Here is a 27,328-nt window from a genome sequence, read left to right on the forward strand (position 1 = left end):
TAAACTTATATTCTGGTGGAAAAAGGTTTCTAGTTCCGGGTGAAAGTTATTATGTCAAGAAACACCTTTCGACACCAAGACCACCAGCTTTGAGTAGATGGAACTCAAGTTAAAACTGCTTGCTTGACTGGCTTTGCACTGTTCAAGGTTAAAATAAAAAAGGCTATTACTTATCTTTCTGTGTCTATCTTTTTGAAACATGAAGGTAAACAGAGGAAAAAATATTATAAAAACCCTGACACTGGGGGAGCATGGTGAGCTGCCTCCATTTGACCTGAATAAACAGGCAAAGATAGATCCCACTACAGAGACACGTGGCTACTTTTTTGTTCCCCAACTTGTTTGTTGACAAACTGAAAATTGTTGCCATATGACAAACCACCCTGAACACACTCTCGTCAAATCCCAGATTCTTGCGTTGGTCCGTAACTGTACCTCTGTGTTGTGCAATTCGAGGGTGGTGTGGTTGTAGTGGGTGTGGTGGTCGACCCTCTGGTTAACCACTGCAATGTGTCCATAGACCTCCTGTCCCCCTTCCTCCAGGGGCCAGTACTGTCCACACTTCCTCCGGCTGCCCTCGTCTGTCCTACATCACAGAACATATTAAATCAGAATAATGGGACTCTTCTTGTGCTGAACATTTCTATGAAAGGTCTGCCATTTTTGAGATAAGCTCCAATTACCTGGTTGTCATTACAACAACAAGCACATTTTGTTCCCAGACCATTCTCCAGAAGTCACTGTAGGTCTTTTCCAGTGGTCCTGCAGAATGAAACAGTAGATTTAAAGCACATCACAATGATGTGACTTCCTCCTTAGTTCGTTGCATTTTTTAACTGAGAAACTAGCTGTTGAGTTGGTCTGGTGATGTGACGTTTGTAGAAAGAACAACCAAAAGCCTTCTGACATCGAAACCATCATCCAGTCTTTCTCCTGATACCTATACCAATACCTGGGCTTTGGGTAGCGTCCGATACTGATCCTGATCTGATACCAGTGTTAAATAATAACCTGCATTCTCTACTGTGGAATAAGACTGGTAATGCTTTGAGTAAAAGACAAAAATGAGTACATTTGGTATTACTGAAGTTAATATTTATTTAAACTATAAGTGTTTAAATGTTTAACAGCAGTTTGGTTAAAAAATGCTTCAGAATCTACAGAAATGACTATTTGATTGGAAAATTTTATACCTTATAGACTAAATCATATTTTATCCTTAACGTCAAGTTTGGACCGATCACATACCCCCTGATACCCAATCCAGCTTTGAGGGGCTGAATGCACCGATACCAGGATCGGATCAGTGCATCCCTAGTTTCAATGCTTTGATCAGTACTTGTACCCCTTCACCTACACCCCTTTTTAGCCTAATGCCCAAACCTCAACCTTGTACATTAAACCTGACCTTTGGTTTAAAAAACAAATTTTATTGGTAGAAATTTCCATTGATTATTAATGTATCTTTCTCTTAATTCAACCCAGTATTTGATTATCTCATCAAATGGTGAAACATCTGTCAACTTTCTTACCTTGTGTACCTATGTATGCATTCCTCTGTTTGTAGCCATCCATGAAACTTGCATTGATGTAGTCAGACCTCTGTGGGAACAACATAACTTTGTTGCAATACTTCCAATACCACATGTAAAGGATAAGCACATCATGTTAATTCAAAGACAGCTCTAGGATAGTTGCAATAATCTAATGAGATTGCAATGTGCTGCTGGAGAAGTGCAAAATGATCTCAGTAAGTGTCTCTCAGACTGGACAGATACCAGGGTTTTTGTAAAGCGGAATGCTGGCAGCGTGTCGGCCTTTCAAAATGATGAAGCTTGGCACATTTCTTGGCAGACCAGAGACCACAAAGGGAGCTGCTCACTGGTCAAACTGTCCTTTTCTTTTGTTCTGAATGACACTTGTAATGAAAAGATGAAAAGGCACTCACTTCATTTCTTCTGGGTTTCAAACGGACTCTTGTTTGATCAAGGCACGGCACGTCTCCGTAGCGGTTCCTCTCCTGATTGTAGACAGATCTGTAGACAAATCGTACAAAACAAACAACCAGTGACCCTTACTGCAACTCCTGCTTCAATGAGGACATCAAATATTAAAACTGAAGTACCATTTGTTATCATAACTTCAAGACCAATCACTGTGTAACATTAAACTTTGCACAAAAGTAAGGAATTTAGTGTTTGGCAGGTTATTTCTTTGTTGCAATGATGCTCTTTGGCAATAAACCGTGTGCCATTGGAAAGCCTGTTTATTTTCATAGTAAATGGCGCCATATTTGTTGGCGTCAACTCACTGTGCACAGTGAAAGGTCCCAGGTGGCGGCTCTTTGCGAATCTCCTCATACTCTTGATGGATCCCTGAGCGCTGCAGTCGGCCGAGGTGTGTCAGCAGCTCCTGCGGGCGCATGGACTCGGGTCCAGGGATGTGAATAGAAGCATCTTCAATGGGGATGCCCACCAGCTCGTCTACTGGATCCACTCGGCCATTCTGACCCGCCAGGAGCTGTTGGTTCCAGCTGTAAGAGTCGAGAGGTAGCAGGCCGCCGAGGTGCTGGGGGAGGCAGTCTCTGGGGAGGTGTTGACGCAGCTCAGCCATTTTCACCATCTGAACCTGAAGGTGGAAAGCAAAGTCAGTCTCCTGCTTAGATTTAATGTGTTTCACATTGTGAAAGATTTTTTCCACTCTGGAGTCCCTGCATGGGAGTATTAAAAATGTAATAAAAGAGGTGTTTTAACATTTTTACATCAGACGAGACTTGTTTTCTGTCTGCCTTCTAGTGTTGCTTTCTATTTTATGGCCCCAGAAGGAATAGCTGTCACTGCAAAATAACATATCGGAATCTTGCATACATAAACAAAATGAAAATAACAATCCAGTACTCCAAAAACAATATTTACAGCTGGCTACAAGTGATTCTGTCTGCAGAAATCCATATTAATGAAATTCCTCAGTGACAGTCATGTGGAGGGCTCATTGACTTCAGTGATTCCAGCATTCATCCAGACAGCAGGCAGGATTAGTGGCCACAGAAAAGCCCCAAATCAAATGAGGACTTAAAACAATCAATGGCACTGCGATGTTTTCTCACTCAGTCTAAATTTTTCATCATAAACACGGTGCAATGATTAGAAAACAAGCATTCACCCTCTCTCTGAGCTTCTCCTTCAGCAGCAGGCTGAGCAGATTGTAGGGCACTCGAAACCAAACTGGGGCCCCGACAATTAACACCTTCTTCAGCCGGGCAGGGAACGCCCCCTGGTGGAAAGAGAGAGAACACAAACTGTGACAAACCCACTTTTCCAATTCAACAGAATTTATATCATTTTATCTTTGAAGGTCACTTGAAAGATAGTTGTGTGCTTTTTCTATCGAGTTTAGTTGAATAAATGCTTAAGACAATGGTCACAGTATTTCCAGTAACACCGTTAAAAGACCATCACATCCCGTGACGTCTCCTTCCTCATGCGACATCCTGTAACTCTTCTTCCTCTGAACATGACTCAGCCGCAGAAATACACCTCACTGATCCCGATGTAGCCACTCAAGTGCCCACGTTATGGACTCCACATGACATACTGCTATCTTTACAGCACAAATCATCTCGATAGAGGCATACTTCCTTGTACCTGCCAAAATAAGCACCACTCTACCAGGAGTAAGTCCCCAAGGTGTAGGGATGAAATAACTCGTCTCAGCTCGTTCAGTGAGCCATTTATTCTGCCCTTTAGACGGGCCTTGAAGATATCAGCTCTCTGCAGCTTCACCGGATGAGGGACATAACTCAGCAGTAATGTAGGTACCTGGCTCTGGAGGGGAGTGGATCAATTTCAGAGGAAGAAAAACTCATCTGATTCCTGTCAGTACAGAGACCCTAGCATCCAGTTATAAGCCCTTACTTGGTATTGTTTTGTACATGGTTTAAAAATATTGTAAATGCAGACGCTGTTATTCTAACCTTGAGCAGGTTGAGGATCTTCTTGCTCAGGTCCAGCTCAAAGTTTGTGTAGTTGGAGCCGGCCATGTCATAGATGAAGACCAAGCCGTTCCTCTGGGTCTCAAAGCTGCAGAAAAAAGAAAAAAAGTTAGAGGTTAATATTCAGGATACATAATCAAACAGATCAACTAACAGTTTAAATAGACCTCAAAGCAGTTAGAAATCATATCAACATGTACTGGTATTAATTAGTTAGGAAGGGTGGCAGCTAATGCTATCTTTATATTGTTACCTCCGCCAAGGAGATTATGTTTTTTGGGAGAGTTTGTCTGTTTGTCTTTGAACAACATAATTCAAAAAGTAACAAACAGATCTTGATTAAATTTTCAGGAAATGTTCAAAATGGGATAAGAAAGAATATACGTGTATATAACTCCACGATAAATGTAATTGCTTTGCAAAACAGTACAACACAAGGTTATGGTAATTTCTGGCAGATGTAAAAGTATGATCCAGATCCTGGCAATACCCTGGATACTAAGATGCGGAATATGAAATACGTACTGGATCAACATAATTTTCAACACTGTCAGGTAACAAATTATCATACAAACCTGCAACTAACACCAAATTATAGCAGACTGTCTGCTGGAAGGGAGTATAACATTAAAGTAGGACTAATCACAATATGCTTGGCGGAGGTCTGCACTCTCTACGTGCTTTTTCACTTCTTTAAGTAAAGCTTAACTTCCTGGAAATTATTAAGGGGGTATATATTTAAAGTTTAGTAAAATGCTGTACCAGGATGTGTTACTGTATGGAAACATGAGTGCCCAGTAAACTTCAGATAACATTTCGCTGGTAATTTGAAAAAAAAAAAAAAATAGGCAGTTCTAATATAAATTCTGTATCTAGACAACTAGTATCTGGATTTGGATTATATGCCGAGTGTCTTTTTATTAGCATTTCCCCCCGAGGGTTTTAACCTTAAAGCTCCTGTAAGCAACTTTCTGTTTGTGTTGATTTTGGCATCCCTTATGGAAAAAGAGTTACCTGTAAAACCTATGCCTTACACTATAGAAGAATACAAGAAATTGTGAGGAACTTTTGGTTAGTTTTGATTTTGGCACCCTATGTGGACAAAACAGTCTTGGCTTTTTTTTTTTGTTTTTCAGTGTGTGCTATGATAGGGATTTTTGCCATCTTAGTCTTTTTTAACAATCAAAGTGAAAATCAAGCTCTTTCAGGAGTGTTTTCTTAGAACCTTCTAATGACACCTACCCCCATAACAGCTGTTTCAAACATCAAAATAAGTGCAAAGATTTAAGTGCACAGATTAAGTGCACAGATTTTTCAGTGGTTTTTCTTTTTGTTTATCTTCCGCTTAAAAGTCACAAAGAGGCATCAGTCAGTTCATAACCTGTCAGAAACACTTCAAAGGAGCTTTAATTAGAAAAAACAATTGTTTTTAGCTGAAGTTCTGAATTTAAAGCACTGTTCAAGTAACAAATGAAAGACTTTTAGAATATGTTGCACACAAACACAATAGTCCCATCAAATGATAAAAGCTCCTGTGAGAAACTTTAGGTTTATGTTGATTTTGGCACTCCCCTATGGCCAAAGCGATACCTTTTGAAACCATACTTTTCTTACAAAATATGTCATCCAGCTTTACCAAAAAGTAACTTGTCATAATTATTTACAGTAATGAATGTAAAAAATAAAAAATTCTACACTTGCTTTTAATTGCCTCATCTGACTCCTACCCCTCACAGCACTTACAACCTTCAAAAACTCTCCTATAAAAAAAAAGTTCATCTTTTTGTTAATGGTGTGGTTTGCTGTGTTAAGTAATTAAAAGACATCATTGATAATATTTGTCTGTTTCATGATCAGTTAAAATAATACTCACAGGAGCTTTAAAAAACAATTATGCAGCAGAAACACAACTATCAAAAATAAATTGTGAAGTTTCTTGTGGCTTACTGTTTATTTATTGGGATATGTGCTATACTTGTTTGAAACCATAATCTTTACCTTTCCACAGCCCGGTCCAGGAGGTAGAAGAGGGCTTGAAGCACCACATGGTTGCCTGTCTTGTTTGGGTGATGAAGCTTGGCTGTGTACAAGGCGATGGAGGCCCCCGAGGGGTCCCGAACACTCTGAAATACACAAAGCTAACAGGTTATATCAGCACTTAAACCAGAGTGACAAGTTAACCAACATTTAGAAACTCCTCATCACACAAAAACTCAACTTCAGAATCCATATTTACAATAAAACAGAGGGTGATAACACAGATACTTTTCTAAATGTCAAAAGCTCCTCATTAGATGCATGAATCTTTATGTTTGTGAAGCAGACTGGACACTTTGATGCAAACCAAGCCACACAAAAGCTGAATGGAAGCTGTGCAGAAATGAAGGATGAACACTGACCACAGGGGGGCACCTAAGTTCATTTCCTGGTTTCTGGCGTGCTGCCCAAAGGGGCTGTCAACAATCCAGCAGGAGGAACAACTGTTGTCAATGATGCTGCTGCAGGTCTCAGAGCTTTTTATCCTTCTAGATGATATTTTTCACGTCAAACTGAATCAGTTTAAGAGCCGCTGGGGTCAACAGAACAAAAGGCTGTGCAGCTGAATGAAGCTGAGGTATCACAGAAAACCTCCTCTGTAAGCAAATAAGCCTGTGTTCTCAGCCGAGGGGGGCTAAAAATACCTCAGACAGGATATGAAGCCCGCTGGTGAGGCTGGAGGACTCAGACGTCACACAAGAGGATGTGCAGCATCAATGCCACTGTGGCACGTCAAAGAGGAAGGAAACTCAGGAGAGTGGCAGTGTGTGTGTGTGTGTGTGTGTGTGGTGTGTGTGTGGCTGAAAGGGGAGAGTATCTTTTGTGGTGACTCCTTGGCTAACAAAAGGCTAAATTTACCTGGCACTGGAAACCTCCTTTGGCTTGTGTCGGTCAATTAAATGCACGCTTATTAAGCCCTAAACTCTTTATTGGTGTGTGCAAACAATGCTTGGGATAATGCAAGAGGACAATTTACAACAGGATACCTAACTTCAATCTTTAGACGACTGGAATACAAGAGTTCTACGGGAATGGGGGATGTGTTACACCAGACGTTTTATTTAATTGATTCAATAAAATCGTCTGAATCATCTGTAATTTTTCTGTTTTCTGGCACGATACGTGACTTTTCCATTTCAGCTATGACGAATGTTGAGGAAATCTACTGAAGCCTCTCACCAACACAGTGAACTTTCCACTGAGCAGCTCCGAGCGCAGAGGTTCCTCCTGCGGCTGAAGTCTGACGATTCCTTCTTTCAGACGTGTTTCCTGCAGAAAACAGCACAAACAGAAAACAGATCACAGCAGGTGAAGCCGGGCTGCTCGGTAACTCTGCCGCAGACCGTCACTTTGAGGTGAACTCCTCTCCGTGAACAATAGACAATTATCCGCCTGACTTTTCCTGTCAGGAGGATCCCTCTCTTCAAGGTTTCCATTCCCCCCTTGAGGAGGTTGTGTGGGAGTTTCTTGAACTCGGTGGAAGGCCAAAGCATGGGATGTGTCAGTTGCTGTTGGATTTGAGCTTTCTTTGTTTCTGAGATGATGTGAAACAATCCCTGTTGAATCTTTAACAGGGATCAGCTGTGAATCCACATCCTGTACCTGAAGCAGGACCAAGTAACTTCCCATTATTCCATTTTGTAGAGTGTGAATTTTATTTCAGACTTTTCCTCTTGAAGGAGAAGACACAATGGCAACAGCATCTATTTATAAAAACCCATCCTGTTATTCGTAAAGGCACACTAATATGAAAGAAAGATATCTGATATAAGGAGTATAAAAAGATAAAGGATAGATTATACCAGAGGGCAGTTCTTTTCCGTGTAATATAATATTCCAGCTCTGCAGATGGGCCTGATGCTTCCTGTAAGACGTGAACCTGACAGCTGAGATTCAGCCTCCACTTTTATTCAATGAACAGCAACTCATCAGTGACAGGAAATGTAGGGCACTGACAAGTTACCATGATCCAGCAGAATCAGAAAAATGTACCAGCCAGGATCTCCAAATCTAAGGAACCAACTTTATTATCAGGCCCTTTGTTAGTAAATAATACTTTTTTTTTATACTAGGCGAGATAATAGGCAGCATCTCAGCTGTCGAGCCTGGCTTCAGTAAGTGATCCAGGTTTCTCATTTTAGTGCAGGTAACTGGCTGCTGTCCTAAAAACCCTTACATGTGTAGTTTTAGCCCCAATATAGATTAAGCTAAGCCTATAATTATTGAGATGTGCATTTATTTAAAGGGACAGTGCATATAAATTTAATTTCAGCACAGCATCCATGGGATTTTTATTTAAGTCCCTGACACGTTGTATCAAAGATCATAATGATAGAATACAGAGATATAACCTCTTTCTCATGTAGTTATCCTTTTCTGTTAATGAATACCTTTTAAAACTAGTGAACTTAAGGTTTTGTTGTAAAATTTCAAAAATTACTTTCTTAGATTTACAATTTGATGATTGTAGATTTACATCTTCATTCTAATAATTAGACTACTTAAAAAATACAGCTTTAATGTCAGACAGTTATGACTTTATGAAATTTTTCTCTCAAATTTGTAACTTTCTGGCTTTAAATTTAAAGATGTACATCTAAAGGCAACAAAATGTGACTTTTCTTACAAATCTTAAAACGTAATACTCATAGATTTATGACTTCAGTCTTATTTCAATAAACTTGCGATATCTGTAAATCAACTACTTTATTTTTCAAATTTGCAACCCTTTCCTTCTGAGCATTTGACTTTATTCTCTTAAATTTGCAACTTTATTCTTATGGATTTATAATATTTCACTTTTAACCTACCCCTCGTTAAATTATGACTTTGTTCTCAAAGTCTCTTTGTTCATTCCTTGATAAAGTCTTCTTTGTGTACCGCAAGATTGCCAATAAAAAGGTAAACTCATTTTTGCCTTTTTAATTAACATCGTCTCAGGCCTGTGAAGAAAACAAGGACAAATAAATCTGTTAAAATGTCCTGTTAAATGACATGTTTGAATTTCAACCACCATTTCTATATCTGATGGTTAACTTTTTTAAACTCTGACTTGGTGCTCAACACTGATCCCAATTAAGAAAAAGGATGCTGTAATTAAAAAAAAAAATCCATCAAATATAATATTAAAAATATGCCTCCTTCAGTGTTTTTATTGCGTCATGGTGTTTATTATGAACACACTGGGATTCCTTGCATGTGATAAAAATGTTAACCTCTGGTTTTTCATGTATTTAGTTTATCTTCGATTCATTTGATAACTACTGAACTACTTCGCAATACTTCTTTAACAGTAAAAGGTGCCATAGAGATACAGAGGAGTTGAACTGACCTCTCTGGATGAAAACTACCCAAAAAACAAACAAACAAAAAGTTTCTAGAAACTTTTCCTCTGAGTTAATTTGGATGAATTACTTTCACACAGCTTGTGTCTGCTTGCTGACGCAGCATCAGACCGAGTCAAATGAAGCGTGTCGCGGCAGGGGAGACTAATCCTCCTCAAAGTCACATTCAAGCTGTTCATTAATAAACCACACTTATGCGAGGAAACTTTTCGCTGCAGAATTAAGAACCCACCTCAGTGAATGAAGGGAATTATCTGAAATCCTGCCATGTCTCGGAGCGATTGAGGTCATTAGAGTCTATGTGAGGTCATTGGGGAACTTTCCGTATGCTGCAGAGAAACTGCATCACATCTTACTGAGCGTGTTTTGACGCTGCCAGAAGGTTATTTACAGCGGGGTAGATCATTTTAAGACAAAATGAGACGTTACACTCGCCTCCCTGTTAGTTATGTGTCTCATAAGAGGAGGTCTTGATTATGTGATTATCTAAATGTTATTTCAGATCATAAACTAAATGAGATCTGCAGTCTGATCCAAGACCATCGCTCTGAAGAGTTGAGTGCAATCATCCTTTTCCATTTGATGGTAATGATAGCATTGATGTCACCAGCTGCTACCTCAGGGATACATTAGGAACACATACATTTGATTAAGTTAGGCCCACAGTGAGACATAAAAATCTGTCTAAATTACAGCAAAGTCTCTACAGCTAATCCTTGTAGAGACACTGTAAACTACTTTCTTTTTAATAATAATACTTTTTTTTCTTTTGACTTTATGTAATGGGAATATAAAGAGTGAGAGGAAATATGAAAGTGAAAGGAAGGAGGATTGGAGATGACACTCACACACCAAAGGGTCAAAGGTCAGAGTCAGACTTCAAGCCAATGCAGCGAGGACTATGTGAGTGTACATTTTAGCCCCGGAGGTGAACTAGTGCCACCACGTGCCCTCTCTTTAATCCAGCTTAACACAGACCTACTACCCTCATTTGGAGACACTTCCTGTGTCATAGTAGTAACAGAAGTGCAGCACTAAAATTACAAGAAAGTAAAAGTCGGCCATCCATGCCAGGTCAAACTGCATCAAGTTCTGAACAAAATGTGAGAAAAGTCAAATTATTTAAATGAAATGTCTGTTATCTCAAGTTACAATCTAGCTTTAAAATAAGTCAAATTTGAAAAAATGATAGAAAAACAAAAACAAAAAAGCAAATTAATCTTTGTTCATACAAATTAAGCTAAGTGATAAACAGTGAAGAAAAACTAGGGATAAACAAACAATTAAAGCTCCTGTGAGGAACTTTTGGTCTGTGTTGATTTTGGCGCCCCCCTATTTGAAAATATAATGTCATCCTACTCCTTTTAAACAGATAAATGTGAAATCAAGCTCTCAAAGGAAGTGTTCTGTTGATAAAACCCCACCACAGCAAACTTAGACGTAAAAATAAATGTTAAAGTAGCATCAATTTTGTTAGCAAAGGTCTTGTTTGCTTTTGTCTGTCACAAAAAGGCATTAGTACAAATTTCAAGTCTGTTTAATAATCAGCAAAAAAATTCTCACAGGAGCTTTAATTTGAAAACATAATAGATTTGCAACAAATTAAAGGAAATTTCATAAGGAAATATCGTGTGCAGAAAAAAAATAGATTAAAATGCCTTTAGCTTGGCAGTCAGTGATGTTTGTTGCCCTGATTTTGAAAATCAGTGTTCAAGTAACAAATCAAAGAGTTTTTTGTATTTTTTTCACACACAAAAACTACAGTTAAAAGCAAAGATTAAAGCTCCTGTAAGGACCTTTTTGTTTGGTAATTTTGGTGCCCCCTGTTAACACAGTAGTCTAAGCTAATTTATTTTTTCAGCGTCCCAAAGTAGTGATATTTAAAAACAAATAATGTTATTCTTTTTTTAAATATATATTTATATTTAAAGTGAGATATAAAAAAAATGTATCTCTAAGTCTCAGACAACAAAATAACTGTAAAGTAGAAGAAAATCCAAGTTTTCTTTCCTTTTCTTTTTCTTTTTTTTATTATGCTTTTGTTAGTAACAAAGAAGCATAAGTAAAAAAAATCAGGCTTATCCTGAACCAGCTAAAAAACTACTTAGAGGAGCTTTAATGGAAAAAAAAATAATAGTTTTTAGATGTGGTTATAAATTGGCAGCAGTTTTTTAAAATATTTATCCAGCAAGTTTGTTCACAATAAAGTGTATTTGCATCCCCTGTATCCATGCCAAGAGCAGACTGTTGAATTCACCAGTCAGAAAAGTCCAACATAGAGAAAAATTAATGAGTCCAAAGAGTTTATTCAAGCAGCCAGAGTTTTATAACTTTTTGTACGATGGTTAAATTCACAAAATAGTTCTTCCGTCTCATTAAAACAGTCAAAATTCTTTCTTGGTAACCTAAACACAACACTTAGTTTTGAGGTCATTTGAGTTCCAAGCTGCTGTGAGAAGGTAAATACGCTCATTTTAAAATAGCTCACGTCTCATGAGAATAAATTTGAGTGTTTTCTTTGAGGGCTGTCCTCGGGGAGCGGGTTAAAACAGAAGAGTAAACAAACAGGAAAGAAAAAGTAGAAGATCAACTCAGTTAAAGACACATTGTTTGTGTATCTAACATTATAAAAGAGGTTCCATGAGTTTCTTAAATGCACGACAAATATTAGCTATTAGCTTCATGTTTAATAATGATAATAAAGAAATCTTCTTTCTGCATGTGAACCAAATATAACTCTCTGTGCAAAATTTTGGTTCCTCATTCAGTCTGACCTCTTAACCTCAGCTGTACCAGCTCTGAACACTTATTACTCTGTAAGCTTACGGCTCTCTGCTATAAGCCTGCATGCTTTCCCGGGTGTATAACTCAGTGTGTGTTTGCTAGATTGTGTGTGTGTGTGAGTGTGTGTCTGGCTCCAGGTTTTTGGTGCATCTGTTTAGGCGATCTGTTGCTCTGAGAACATTTGTTCAATGAAAAAGGCCTTGTGTTGCTGTGCTGTGGGCGTGGGGACGGAGCGCTGAGTGACCCCTGCTCCTCCACCTCTGGGTCAGAACACATCCCTCTGATGTTAGAGGACTGACCTTTACTTTGAAAAGGCATTTTGATGCATTTAAATCAGGGGTGGATTAAATAAAATTACCCTGACAGGAGCAGATTGAGAAAGATATAACACAAGATCCGGATTTCATTGCCTTTTAGTTATTTTTCATCCAACTAAATCATCGACAGATAGAAAACAGCAGTTACATATCAGAGTAAACTTATCGCAGCTGCTTCACAGTCTTACATTTACCAGAATTCACGGGAACTCGGTTTAATCAGAATGATTTTTCTACGTGGGTGTAATTATTTTGATAACACTGGTTTCCAAATTTAGACTCCAGAGAACTAGAAAGTGTCTTTTTCCAACAAACAGTCTGAGTTGTGGCTCGAGATGAATCAGCTCTTCTAAAAACAGACTCATTATATTAGAATTTCATGCTCTGCCTTTGGCCTTGCCGTGTTAGGTAAACAGCCTCTGGGTTTCGTTACTTTTGAGGAACCTGTTGACAGACTTGAGGTTTACAGCAAAGTCTCTAAAAGCACACAAGAGACCAGGCATGATTTTAGACAAACTGCTCTGCTGCTTAAAAGATGTGGATACCCAATACGGCAACCAGAAGGAGCACATGAAACACTAAAAATCCTTTGAATCGCTTCTTACCCTGTAGCTGTGGAAAAGCTCAATAGCTCGCAGGACGTCAAACTTGCGAGCCATGAGGAACTTGATGGCCAATTCCCTGGACAGTGGTGACACTCCATGCTGACTGGTCCACTTGTTGATTTCCTCCAGAAACTGCCTGGTAGCCTGAAACAGACACAGATGTGGCCACAAACTCTGAGCTCCCGTAATCGAAAGGGTCAAACAGGAAGGAAGTGAAACTGGGCTTTAAACTTGATACATCCTCAGAGGAAGCGCTATCTGCGGCCTCACATAACATCTGACAATGTAATGGTGGAGTTAGCCACTCATGATGGTGTAGTTTGTTAAAGTGAAGCTTTATTTCAATAGTGCGCACAACCAAAATAATAACACAAGCTATTCCTGAGTCAACTCATTTCTTAACCTCAGATATCTCAGGGAAAGTTCGGGCACTTTGTTGACAGCAAGGGAAGAATCCAGGCCAAAGTTTATCATGCATGTGGATGAATCAGGAATATCATTTAAGAAAATACAACCTCTAGTTTAAAGCTTAGAGTGCTCAAGTTTATCTTTCGAGACACAGAACAAGACAGGACCATGATGGAATCCTGCTGAACTGGTGCTCACGACACAGAGCCGTGATAATAACAGGGAAACACACTCACACATTTCAATTATACTCAACGGTTCAGGCAGTCACAAGATGTGCTCAGGCATTAAGGTAAACTAATAAAATACTTGTTCATTGGGCATAAAAATCCTGTTTGGCGCCTTTGGTGATCTGGTTTTCTATTGGGGCATTAAAGCATGCAAAAAGGGAAAACTTACTTTGTAAATCTAGCTTTTATGACAATAAAGAAGCTTATTTCTTCCTGTTTTAATTTTCAAAACCTGGCTGCAACCATTTTTGGGAGCCTTTAAAGAGCAGAGAGGGAGTGCTCAAGGATCAGAATATAGCTCTTTCTGAGTTAAAAAATATCTTGGTTTATATACAGACTGTCAGTGTTAACACATTAGACCCTGTGCAATTAAAATCGGTAGGGAATGTTATTTCTCGATTTTCATTTTTCATTTCTAGCACACCACAGCTGCACTGCAAAAAAATAAAATTCCATCAAGTGTTTGTGTATTATTTTAAGTAAAAATTGTCTCATTATACTCGATATCGGCCACATCCAACGTATCAGTCTGGAAAAATGTCTTGTTTCAATTCATTTACAGACAAAAATGAGGTCTGAATTGCTTGTGACAAAAAAAAAATCTGAAAAAATTTGATTTAAACCAGAGTAATGTTTTAATACAAATAATTTTTCTCTTGTTTGATAGCCAGATTTTTTTTTTACTTGTTACTTGTTAGAAATTCAGACTTCATTTTTGTCTTTAAACACCTTGAAAAAATACATTTTTCAGGACTGGTCAGATGAATGTGGCTCATATTAAGTCTTAAAAGTCAGTTTCTACTGAAAACAAGACAAAAAACACTTGATACGATTAAGGTTTGCCACCATAATGAAAATAATGTCACACTTGTAAATGTTCAGCTTAGATGTCAGTGTAACATACTCTTCATGTTCAATAGAATATCATCATCAGTTTTGGGGTACCAGTATAGGGGTGTAGGTTGCATCCACCATAAGGTTAGCCCACAGTCAGATTCTGTTCCAACCCGAAGCACTTGTCCTGCATGTAACTCCCAATTTTTACCCAGTGTCCTGCTCCATCCACTGTCATGTCCTCTCTAAATAGATGGCTAAAGAATAACTTATGAAAACCACCAAAAAAAAAAACAACAAAAAGTACCCAAGTTTCAGCTACTAGCTCCAAGCTAAGCATACAGGTGCAGGCAGCCCCATCACAAAAAGCCGCCAGGGAAACATCCAGAGACACCTGTGAATGAAACACTTGGAATCTGACCTCTAACTCAAGTGTTTGAATCACACTGGTGGAGCGTTACTTTGAATAATAGATCTTAAAGCCAAAATTATGAAGCACAATTTATTACATTCATTTGATTCATCCATGAGAAACTCAAGTTTACATCCTCTGCATTGATACAGAGTTTAAAACCAAAACACAGCCGTCTACTGGACACTGTACCTGGCCCCCTTGTGAATTCAAGACCATTTGAGCTCTGTTTTGGTCTCCTCCAAGTCACAAATACTAAATTTTTACCCATCAAATGTCCTTTTCTTTTACCGACTGGTCACTCACTGTGTCTAAAACCAATTTTGTTTTCATACGACAGAGTTTAGGTAGTCCTTAAAGCTTTTTCACACTAATCAACAGAAGAAAGTGAACTAAAACAGCTTAGTGGGGCCTGTCAAACAAAAATAATGAACTCAAAGACCTCAAAAAGCTCTGATGATCTGAAAGGGACTGCAGACACCTTTCACCTCAATCCAGCCATGTGCTCCATTGTTGATGTATAAACATTTTACAGTCAGTTTAAAGGAACAACACATGGATGCCTGATAACAAAATATGCTCTTTTTTTGTCAGACTTCCTTCATGAAAACCACTCTCATCGTACGCTGGACTATGTGAGTTGGAAAATGTGTTTACCATCAAGGCCTTCCACCCATCTTGCAAATAACTTGTGCATTTAGCCAGCAGTCTTTTAAGGGCTTCCTGTCCTCCCCTCTGCTCTTATTATACAGTCCCTCAGGATCCCACCCCCACCGCCCTCAGCACCCGCAGAGTTAGCGAGTCAGCACCCAGTGAATCGTCAAAAGGCGACAGAGGAGGCAGTGAAAGCTCACACTTTAAACACAGGGATCCGCTTCTCTGTGGAGGCTCACAGCAGCAGCGGTGGGGCATGCATGGGAGACAGGAAGTCAAGTTCTGGGAGTCCACAGCTCTTCAGGAATACAAAACGATCACTGACGAGCACTGAGCCTGAAGACAGGATGCCACTGTCTCTCCTCAGGAAAGCCTGGGCTTTCACAGACAGGAGGGCCCGCAGCTTCGGCTCTGTTCAGCCGCCTTAACATGCAAGGGATGAGGGATGATTGCACCTGACAGGCCTGACGTCGGTTCATATCCGATTCTCAGGGGAGGGGGTGCAGAGGGGGGTTACTCTGAATTCTGAGCTGCTCAGCTGAGAAATGAGGGGGTCACTGATCATTTGGAGCAGATTCCACAATGTTTGCACCAGATATTGACCATTTAAACAAAAGAGGGACCAGTGAGTGATGCCACAAGTGCAACAGCTGTAATATGAACCCCAAAGCTGAGTCCTAATGTGACTTATTTTTTATTAGGAACTGAACTACTATGGAACCATGAAACCAACTTTTTTTTAGTATGAATCAGTTCGTGGTTTCAAGGTACCCTGCGATTTAAAAAACCGAAGGTTCCAAATTCACAATTCTTTTCTATCATACTGTCCCACCAATTCTGAATTGACCCCCTCTAAGAAAAAACTGAAGTTTAACTTTCATCTTTCAATGGTTTCTAACGTGGACTTTGCCCACAGTGATGATCAAACCCAAGTTAACTTTCAGTGCAAGGCAAAGACAAGGAATAGAGTTAACAGCTGCAAAACTTTTAAGTTAAATATCCTCAAAAACAATGTGTTGTGTGGTAAAAATACACCCCAAAATAATTTTTTAAACCAGGCTGTAAACATGTTTGCATTTGCTTTAACTTTGTAGATGAATGGGTGTGTGTGTGTGACTTCCACTGCTTCTGCAGCCAATGCCAAGTGGTTGTTCAAGGAACTGCAGTTTTTAATACTTCTACATACTTTTCTTTTAGTCTTTCTTCTAAAAAAAATTCATACACTGTGCCATCATTTTATTTCACATATTGTTAATCTTATTTTCTTTTCAATCACTGTAAAGCACATTGAACTCTATTTTATTTGTACAAAGGGTGTAATATAACTAGAAGCTGATTGATAAATTGATTATTTTTTTAATCCATATTTTAACTTTTCAACTTGTAGCACTTAAACTGATTGTGGTTGTCTTTAATTTACTACATAAACAAACTCTGACTTGATTTTATACATATGTCTTTTCTATGCTTGGGTAATTTGTATAAACATTAGCCTGCTAGCTGTGATTAGCACACAAACAAGGTCAGCCTGTTGAGCCTTTTCCTAGAACTGCTCCAAAGGAGTGTAATGACTCCTTTGGTTATTTTAAATTTACATATACGTAGGGATTGGTACCGGCCAAATTCTGTCAAAAGTACCGGGTACCAATTCACGTACCACCAAAAGGTACCATGTTTAGGTATAATGCATCACAAATGCACAAATGCATGCACAAATGCATCTTTGTAACTGTGAGGGAGTGGAAGAGTAGGAGACTTTCCATGGTGGACATGAACACAGCATTGAAAGGTTATATATTGAAGAATAAATATGTTCAGTTGAAAATCTTTTATATTTAATTATAAAACAAATTGCTTTTTTTTATCACATAAACACAAAAAAAGTACCGAAAATTGGTACCGTTGAGTACCGGTACTGATTGCCAGGTATCGGGCATCGGTGCCCATCCCTAAATACACGTGAACTAATGTTGCAAATAATTTAAATGTTGCTCAATAAAGTAAAGTAACTCCTTATACTGGGGTTTCCATGAGTTTTAGGTTATAAAATCATGAAGAGGTCAGAAAAGCTCCAGCAACACTTGTAGTTTAGGAAACAACTTTATTTGACCAACGCGTTTCAGCTTGTGGCCTTCATCAGGGTCATCCAAGCCAAAAGCCGAAACGCGTTGGTCAAATAAAGTTGTTTCCTAAACTACAAGTGTTGCTGCAGCTTTTCTGACCTCTTCAAGACTCTTTCTCTCCAAGCATCTAGGAAGTTGCTGAAGTTGTGCCAGGATTTTTTGACCTTTGAGGTTATAAAATCATACAATCAGAATCTCACACTTGTGCCCAAGCATGGTACAATGTGATACAGCACAGTCAGACCTTTAAAGGGCACTCATTCAAATACTTGAAATTTATAAGACTTGGCTGACTTAAATACTTTTGTTAAATTTATCAATTTTTTCATTTTGTAGTTAGTGCAGGAGTAACCATACGTTCCTTGCCCTATAAAGGGTCAGAGAACACAAGAAGGTACAGTACGATACCCATTGTATATTTGATTAGATATGATTCAACATAATCCACAATTTAATCAGACATGACAAGCTACAAAGCAACTGCAAGCCAATAACTCATGGATAAAACATAATTTAATATCATAACTTAATATGATGGACGCTCCAACGAGGCACTGTGCAGAAGCCAGTGGGAGGCCACAAACAGATCAAGGAGTTCATCCATCTCGCCGGAGCCTCTTAACTTATAACCACATTATCATGTGACCTTAATGTGCCGGCACACTGGACTGTTCTATTCACTAGAGACAGCTGCCGAGAAGTGCTTCACAAAGGGTTTTCAAACATGTTTTCAGGAACTTTTAATTCTTTGTAATACATTTTTTTGTATCTTGGGACTAAGTGTCTTGCATCTTGGGAGTTGGAAGGGCATGAGAGTCATTGGTGCCACTGATCCAGATGGGAGATGATGACTCAAAATTTCACATAAGTGATTACAGAGACTGACTTCCTGACTTTCACAGGCTGGATTGCTGGGAAATAGACCTTTGTCACATTCCCAAAAAAGTAATTCTTAATAAATTAGTTAAACTCAAGTCACTCCAATGAGTAATTTAAAAAGGGTTAGTTTAATATCTGTGTTTCTTCATCAACGTAGGTTTCCCCAATGTTGGACAAAAAATGTCGACTGATCTAATTTTGTGTTTCTGTCTTTTAACTCAAACTGTACGAACTTCAACCAATCGTGGGTTGTGTGCTCTTTGTTGCACGGTAAAGCATTAATCCTCCACTGTTGGCCAAAGACAACTTCCTGTCAGACTGCACTCAGGTACGCTCGGGTTTCCAAGATTTTCTATTCTCTGACAGCTGCTCTTTCTCTCTTAGCCTTTTAAGGAGAGCCTGCCAACTGGAGGCAGTGACCCTCTGTTCCTGGAGAAGCCAGTCTTGTTTGGTTTTTCTGCACTAGGGGCCATATCCGCCAAAGTGGAATTTGAGGATGAACCAGTTTGTTTTTGTGATAGCAGAGCTGACTGCAGTGGAAGAATCACTGCGGAGGAGTGACTTATTTGATTCCTGGAGGATGCATAAATATTTGCTCTACTGTTTTTTCCCTTAAGTTCTTGCTTACTGATTTTAAAACATTCAATTCCAGCTCACTGTCGATTGAATCTAAATAGACCGAGAGGCTGGAAAAGTTCTCAGTTCACATCTATATCATGTGCTGTGTCCTCAGCTAATGGCTGCAGTGTGGGACGTTTTAAACAAGTGGTTTCAGGTCTTCCAGTAAACAGCTGGCATTACATAACCCTGTTTGTTGACAGAGGCTGAGTTCATTGGTGGTGTTGACAGTGACTGTCAATAACTAATTGATCAGGGTCTCTGTGGAAGAACCAGCTGTTCTCATGGATGACGCTGCGCTTGGTTCTTTGCCAAATCACCTCAGAACAAAGTTTGCAAGTCCAGAGAGGTCAAAGACCCTGACCTCGAGTCCTCACTGCCGCTAGGAGATGTGGCATTATATGGAAACTGACAGAGGGGGCTGTACTTAAAATAAATCCCCTTTTCACCCATTTACCTCTACTTAACTGAAAGTAAACACTCGGTAGTTGATTCTGTGGTGAGTTTATTGGTTGTAGTTATCGATTAAGCAGAAGTTAAGCTACATTTATTGCTTTGCCTTTATAAAGTTTGAGCACGACAAAGTTCAATCATAAATTTCCTGGTTGTTGTCCACCGTTTGCCTTTTGATCACACCAAATATTCAACACAGTGTAATGAAAGACAAGGAAAAGAAAAATTCTTCAATTTTAGAGGCACTTTTGCCAGCCTAAAAACGATCGACGTTACTCCCAGAATAACAGAAATCACAATTTATTCAAAAGAGCTTAACCCAGGCTGCTAAAAGAGTCATCTGCATGTGCAATACTCGTGTGTTTTCCGCTGATCTATATTTATCATCCATGTGAATTTTATAAACTAGAAAATTGCCACCTACAGCCGTGGTTTTGCGCTCCATCCCACCACTTTCTATTTCATGCAACAGCTGCCCACAGCATCTTCAGAATGGATCCCTGTGCTTCAGGATTTATCTGTGGTTGGGTCAGGGGGCTGGATTATTTTGACAGTTGGCATTTTGTACAAAAACAGGAAATTTTTTATATTGCTGTATTGAATGCTGGGTGCATTGGTTATTCTAGCTACATGGAAGTGTAGAAAATTTTGCACATCAATGGGAATGTTTGCTTTACAGCAATATTGGAATTACGGGACCACCGTTCAGATGTAATGAAGTATCTTCATAGATTAACATAACGAGTTGATAAAAAAAACTGTAAAAAAAAAACAAACTGCATCTCACATTTATCTTTTGTCCAAGGTAAAGTCTGAAAACTCTTAATTCGGTCTGACCTAGATCATACAATCTGAGACACAATAACCAGTCATTGTTCCCATTTTCATAGCTTGAAGACATATTTCAAGATTTCAAACCAATCTTGTTCTACATTGGTGGAGTTGGTAAGATTATGGTATGTCTCTGAGGCGATCTTTTAAAAACCTGAAAAATATCCCAACAAGTAGTTCTTGTTGCATATTACTGACATCTGTGTGTTTTGTTGAGTTAGAAGCCATAAGATTTTCAAACTGAGCAGCAACATGATGTGAGAAATAAGCCAATGCAGCCTCCTGTTCCTGTTGTGTCCACTTGAGTTTGGCTCCTAAAGTACCCATTACACACCCATTCAAAAAAGCTAATTTTATAGTACATAGAAAAAATTTAAAAGTACATACACGAGAAAAAAAACAAGTCTAATAAACTAATTTCTGTAACAGCAAACACTGTATGTGGGTGTTTTTTTTGATATCTCAGCAGATAAGAAGATATTAAGATTACTAGCTTTGCATCCTTATAGGCACAGCTACCCTGACAGACAGGCAGGCACAATGTAGATGCTAGCAAGAAGGCTAAACCTCACCTCAACTCCACCTCTTTGCTGAAGTAAGTTTTGACTCAGCATTTCCAACATTGTGTGCCAAAAAAAGATGATTTTTATAGTAAAAATGAACATATAGCATGACATGGTGTTCCACAATTGGCATGTTAGCACAAGCTAATCACAGGTATTTCACACATACCTGGTTAGCAGAAGGCCAACTTGTGCTGCTCTAGTCTTGCTCACTGAGTGAAAGTCGAGTCAAGCTTTACCCTCGTTCAGAAAAAAGCTTTATCTGTTTGCCGGTTTTTCACTTTGGTTGTTTTCTCCTTCCTCACTGCTATGTCCACTACGCTACGTTTGTGGCTAGCTGCTCTGAACAGCATCTTCTACTCGCTACAATCAACATGTAAAGTCATGAGTGCATGGAGCTCACTGTTATTGCCTGATGTAACCACTATCCACCCAGAAACATCCCCGAAACAACCAAAAACATCAACTTACAGGCAGAAGAGGGGGTTGAGGCAGAAACAGACACTGACACACATGTATAGACACATTAGGGCTGAGACTAAATGCTATTTTTGCGATTCGATTCTATAGCAATTTTTGGGGTGCTGATTCAATTTAAATTGCAGTTATTCAATATTTTTTAATATTTATTCCAATCCAGTTTACAAACAAAGACTGAAATGAAGAATTTGAATTTGGAAATAAAAACAAAACGATTTTTTGACAAAGAAATCCAATTTTGATTTTGTCAAAAAAAAAAAAATTCTGATATATTGTATTTCCGTTTTTTTCTCCTACATGTACAAACCCTACATTTTAGCTTATGAGTTTTGCCCATATAAGGGCATGTGTGACTCAACAAAGAAGCTCTGCCTCTTTGCCTCATCCAAACCTGTGCTAGGTAGAGTTCAGAATTTCTTATATTTTTGTTGACATCAGGCATTAAAAGTCTGTATCAGAAACAAACAGGGGATGTCACACAGGCTTAGTCCATATATTATACAGTTTGTGGTGATGACCATCAGAATCAAGTACTTAACATAGCAGTGTAATATTGTAAATCAATCAATACTGTCAGCTAGAAATAAACTCTCTACTGACCATGCTTATGGTAGAGACACTTTTTTAATAGCTGTATTTTATTTATATGCATCAGTCTATGGATGCTTGCTTGATTTATTCCTTTGTGTTGCTCACTCATCATGATGCTTTGTTTCAAGAATAGGTCATTAATGTCTCTTTAATGACATACTGTCTACTGTATGCACATGCACTCATGCTGTATATGCTAGCTGCATAATTAACGTCCCAGCAGGGAAAACTGTATCTGAGAGTTATGGGAAGAAGTGCAGGGCGTCTGCAGTGTCATGATTTCACCTTAGACTTTCCATATCAGCATGTTTCCATGATTGCAGGATTCATGGCTGCCCTTGACATTTTCTGTCCACAATCCAGTTGATTACAGGATCTATTTACAAACACACGGCTGCTGTCGCCAAGTGGCTTCACTTCAGCGAGTCCCATTTGACGCGAGTCGATACCAAAACAGGAAGTCAATAACGTCACTCTCCCTATTCCCCAATTTCTCTCACTCCACTGCTTCCTGGGAGTAGACTCAAACACACTCACACACATACACAAACACAACACACACATTTTCTCTCTCAAAGCACATGATACACATTCACACACACACTCTCAGCAACTCATAAACTCCCTCTTCCCCCTGAGTCTAGTAGAAATGCTTTTAACAGCTGCCTTTAGAATGAAGTTCCACTACAGGCTTGTGTGCTCCAGAGAGAACCACCCCCTACACACACACATGCATGCACACACACATGCGCACACACAATCCACCCAAACACCCCCCACTAGGCTGTGGATGTAATGAGGGCGTCCGGTGCCCTAGCGGGGGGCCCTGGCTCACACAGGAAATGGAGTAGCCAGATAAGGCTTTCTGCTGGCCAGATGATGAGAGGAGTCAGCAGGAAGAGAAAGCACGAGCCCGAGCAGCACCACAGAAGAAGAAATGACATGAAAGAAATCAGACATGTGTTAAAAACCTAGCTGCTGCAGACTGACTCTTATCCACAGATGGTAATGCAAATTACCAGCATTGAGTCCAGCTTTTAGAGAGGCTTTGATGCACTGTTGTTGAAAAACTGTGTGAGTTTAATGTGTTCTGATTAGATTGATATTAATGAGGTGGACAAAATATTGAGAGACACATCTCCACATACAGTTCAGTTCTTTGATTACAAATTTCAATCAATACAAACATGTTGATCTAAAACCTTCAATCAGGTGTCATTTTATCTGATTGTAGTATCCCACAGCATTACTTACAGCGATCAAAGATGACCCACAAAAGTCAGATTTGACCTTGAAGTAAGTTCAATTTTCAGGGCCTGAATCCAAATTGCATTAAATGGTGTGATAAAGTATGGATGAGTCATTACCTAAGATAATGGCATAGTTAATTTCCTGGATGTGTACTTTTTGTTTGTTGATTTAACATCATCAGCCATGCTAGTTGACACCAGAATCATAGATTGATTTCACAATGCTTCAATTTTCTATTAATCGAGGTTTGAAATGCTGAGGATGTATGCAGTGTCACACATCAGCCACTAGTTGAAGCTGTAGCTCTATAGTTGGTGGCTACTATCCAAATTGTTGCGAACAAGCACAGATGACTGATGGCATCTCGTAAAAGATTCAGAAGGCACATTTTGATTCAGAGAAACAGAGACATGTTGTATTAAAGGAGAGAGAGATGTGGGAGGGCTGCTGAGGGAAGCTGGTGGTGCTTGCTCTGCTAATGATAGCCACACTCAAAAAACCTGTTAACATTGTTTACCCATAGACTCTGATCCTGTCTTAAGCTGTGTTAAATACACTGTGACTTTTTCTTGAGTCCCTTGTGTCTTTTCTTACCTTCAAGCGAGTCAGAATTTAGAATTTCTGCTTAAAAAACAAATAATTCACTCATTTCTGGACGTCTCTTGTGAATTTACAAAACTTAATTGGACCATGTGACTTATTTTTTTTTAACCTTAAAATGTGGCTTGGCAGTAGTTACACAATCATCACTAAGTGACTGTAGTCTTTCTGAAAACCGTGAGCTAAATGCCAAAGAGTGCCAGGTATCAGCAAAACAGAATTAATCAGAAATCAATGAAAACAGCACAGGCTTGTTTTAGATTAAAAATTCCTGGGAGGAACTTCTTTAAAAAAAAAATAATAATAATAACAAAATTGAAGACAAGTACAAACTGGGTTGGATCAAACCAGCAGACCTTAGGCTTAATATAACCGTGAAATGACAGTGAAGCACCTAGCAGGACTGGATAAATCGTGGAATAGTCCTTTTTGCTTGAAATGCCCATCCCTATAATGAGGTACCATCTAGGTTTAAATGAAAACTGACTCACCAAAAACTCTTGCATCTACCATTCAAGTTAACTGTACATATATAGCCTTGTACTAAGTGATTAGATGACTTTGCTTCTTTTTTTCCAGGTAAGATTTCTCTTTATGGCCATTTTGGGCTTCCATACAGAAACCTAAAGAGATGTATCAAAAGATAATGTTGTAAAACTTGGTCAGACTATCATAGGGATTTATTATTCACATTAAAGTAAGTGTAATTTGAACACATTGAGGCCCAGTTATGACCCAAACATATGTGAATGCATTACTTTATGTTGGTTGGTATATGTATGAATTTGTGTCTACTATACGCAGCTTTAACAGCAACACTCCAACTTTCTACTGGATCTTTTTCTGAATGAGCCAAATGTGGAACCAGACAACGTTTCCAATTCTCACAACCCTTCCCGGGTGTAATCTCACGGTCTGCTCTCTTAAATGAGAAACTTTAAAGCTCCGGATGAAAATTTCGCTTCTGAGTGAGGCTGATAAGAAGGCGAGCTTGGCCTCTTTCGCAACACTTAAGCCCAGAGAAAGGCAGACAGTGATGCAACGAGAGCAATACAGAGAGCCAGAAATCGATACAATATTTCCGCTCCGCATTCAGGAGCATTTCGCAACAAATCCATTGCGCATAGCCGTCGCCACTCGCTTCAGCACGCACACGCATTGCCACAGGGCCAAAATACCTCCAGGTAAGGCCAAGGCTCAGAGCACACGGGGCGATGTGACACACAGAGAAAGAAGCATAAAGAGTCAGAAGGCCTACCTGTTCTTCCTCCACCGATAAAGTAGCTGCCATGGTCCCAGTCGGTTCCGTGATCACCTTTTACCGAGACGCGTCCTCCTCATGAAGAGCGAGATGACGGAGATGTGTTTATGTCTGTCCCTCGTGTAAAAGCGTGCGTTAAGGGTTGTCCCTCTGCCTCAAAGTTGAAGGCATCTGAATCGCTAGCTTTGTTTCTGTCTCTTTATTCAGTTTGGCAGCGAAACACGCAGAACAATTACGCTAAACCTGCCATCCAAAGTGCAGAGAGGAACCCGCTGATGTTGTGTCAGATTTCACCGAGGAAAGAAAAAGAAGACAGGAAAGGAGGGGAGAAAAGAGGACGAGGCTTGCTTTTTTTTCTCTTCGGCTCGATGATAACAGAGTTCAGACCATGATCTGCTGCTCATCCACCGTGAAACCTCTCACAGATCAGAGGGCTGCGGCGGCCCGCTGGGTCGTCCATACCATGAATTGCAAGTTTTTAGCCTCTGAACGTCGCCTTTATGTTGTGAGGGAGACACGCACACACACGGATACACACAGCCCTGAACGGCGAGAGAGACTGAAGGCTTTTCTTTCTGCATGTTGCTCTACCCCCTGGTGGTTAAGACCAGAAAAAGACAAAAGCTCACGACCTCCGCCTCCATTCATAAAAATAGGACAGCAAACAGGAAAATCACCATTTTAAGTCATTTTTCACGTGGAGCTGAGGGAGTTCAGAAATACAGGATTTTATGAGATTTTTATAACGTCAACAAAAATGGAGCATTAAGCTTATAGCTTCTACACAAATATTTGATTTAAGAGGCTTAAAGAGACAGTAACTGAAATGATGCATTCAAGACAATGGCTGAAATTGTTTCAAGCTGTAAGGAACCTTTTTCTGTTTTCAAAATTCTTTACTGCAATTTTCACAAACTATATATTCAAGACCAACAAACAAACCCTGGGGTTGATTTTTATTATTATTATTATAATTATTTTTCATTTCTGGCTTCCTTTCAAAAACCCCATAATGCAATTCAAATGATGCTACTTAAGCATTAAATTAAGCTGTAAGAAATACACAAGAAAAAAAAAACAGTAATCTATAGAAAAAGGGTCTTAAATGAAAATAAATTTAAGTCACATTTCACACTTAAATCACAGAGTTATGCAGAAAACCCCCCCAATAATTTTGACTTTCAGAATCTTGAATATTGGAAGCTGTCAGAGTGACACCATAAAGCTTTGAAAATGGGAAAAAAAACAACAAAACATACTGTTCTTAACAATCAATGTCACAAATTAAACATTTGAAATACACGCGTTAGTGTCTCTGGGGTTGATTTTTCATTATTTGTCATCATTAGCCTTCCAAACAAAAATAATGCACAATATAATAATACTGCAAAGTGAATTTTGATGCTTTAAAATAACTTTTTGCTGTAAAAACAATCAAAAAAACAACAGTCTTTTATGGAAGGTCTTACAATTTGTGTTTACTTTTTAAAATTTTGACTTCTAGTCCAGGGTCCTGTGAAAAACAGGGTGTTATTCTGAGAAAAGAAGAATTCTAACTTCTTAGAAATACGTATTTTGGAATTTTAAGAGAAAAGTCAGAATTCTAAAATAATGGTAATGATAATGGTTTATCAAGGTTTTGTTTATTTCTCACTACTAGAATCTTAAGAGGAAAAAAAGGTGGGTTTTTTGTTGTTTTAAAGGTAGAATTCCAGGAGTAAGTGAAAAAGTCTAATTCTTTTTATTCATCTTATCCTTTTTCCTTTTTTTTTTTTTGAACAAAGTGGTATGACTTCCAGAACTTTTTTTTTTTTTTTTAATTTTCAGTAACTCTAATCTTCTCCTGTAGTCTCATCTAACCGTTCACTGGGAAAACTATTAAGTCTAATACTTGGAAGTGTTGCTTCAAGAAAACCCGATTTCCCGATAGTCCAGCTCATTTTGGGGCCAGTTTCTGTGGTCAAAAAGTCCGGTCATCCACCACAGACATGAAGCAGACTTGAGACTTTGAGTATAAAAATGACCGTAGGAGCAAAACTACAAAACATTTTTGCATATTTTC

The 27,328-nt window shown here is 38.9% G+C and overlaps 1 protein-coding gene across 1 annotated transcript in view; it reads right to left on the reverse strand.

Moving 5' to 3' along the window:
* Nucleotides 1-25,843, reverse strand: part of ptpn9a (protein tyrosine phosphatase non-receptor type 9a) — a 28,600-nt gene extending 2,757 nt beyond the window's left edge. The window contains exons 1-11 of the mRNA XM_074677628.1: nucleotides 25,264-25,843; nucleotides 13,079-13,222; nucleotides 7,208-7,297; nucleotides 5,990-6,114; nucleotides 3,974-4,079; nucleotides 3,163-3,273; nucleotides 2,312-2,628; nucleotides 1,949-2,036; nucleotides 1,533-1,602; nucleotides 684-762; nucleotides 436-586 (exon numbers count right to left, since the gene is read on the reverse strand). Of these exons, the coding sequence (XP_074533729.1) occupies nucleotides 436-586; nucleotides 684-762; nucleotides 1,533-1,602; nucleotides 1,949-2,036; nucleotides 2,312-2,628; nucleotides 3,163-3,273; nucleotides 3,974-4,079; nucleotides 5,990-6,114; nucleotides 7,208-7,297; nucleotides 13,079-13,222; nucleotides 25,264-25,296 (1,314 nt within the window). The 5' untranslated portion in view covers nucleotides 25,297-25,843. The remainder of the gene's footprint in view (nucleotides 1-435; nucleotides 587-683; nucleotides 763-1,532; nucleotides 1,603-1,948; nucleotides 2,037-2,311; nucleotides 2,629-3,162; nucleotides 3,274-3,973; nucleotides 4,080-5,989; nucleotides 6,115-7,207; nucleotides 7,298-13,078; nucleotides 13,223-25,263) is intronic.
* Nucleotides 25,844-27,328: the final 1,485 nt, after the last annotated feature.

This window comes from Halichoeres trimaculatus, unplaced genomic scaffold, assembly GCF_033239565.1.
Source record: "Halichoeres trimaculatus isolate MK-OKI-2021-1 unplaced genomic scaffold, fHalTri1.1 fHalTri1_scaffold_10, whole genome shotgun sequence".
Lineage (NCBI taxonomy): Eukaryota > Metazoa > Chordata > Actinopteri > Labriformes > Labridae > Halichoeres > Halichoeres trimaculatus.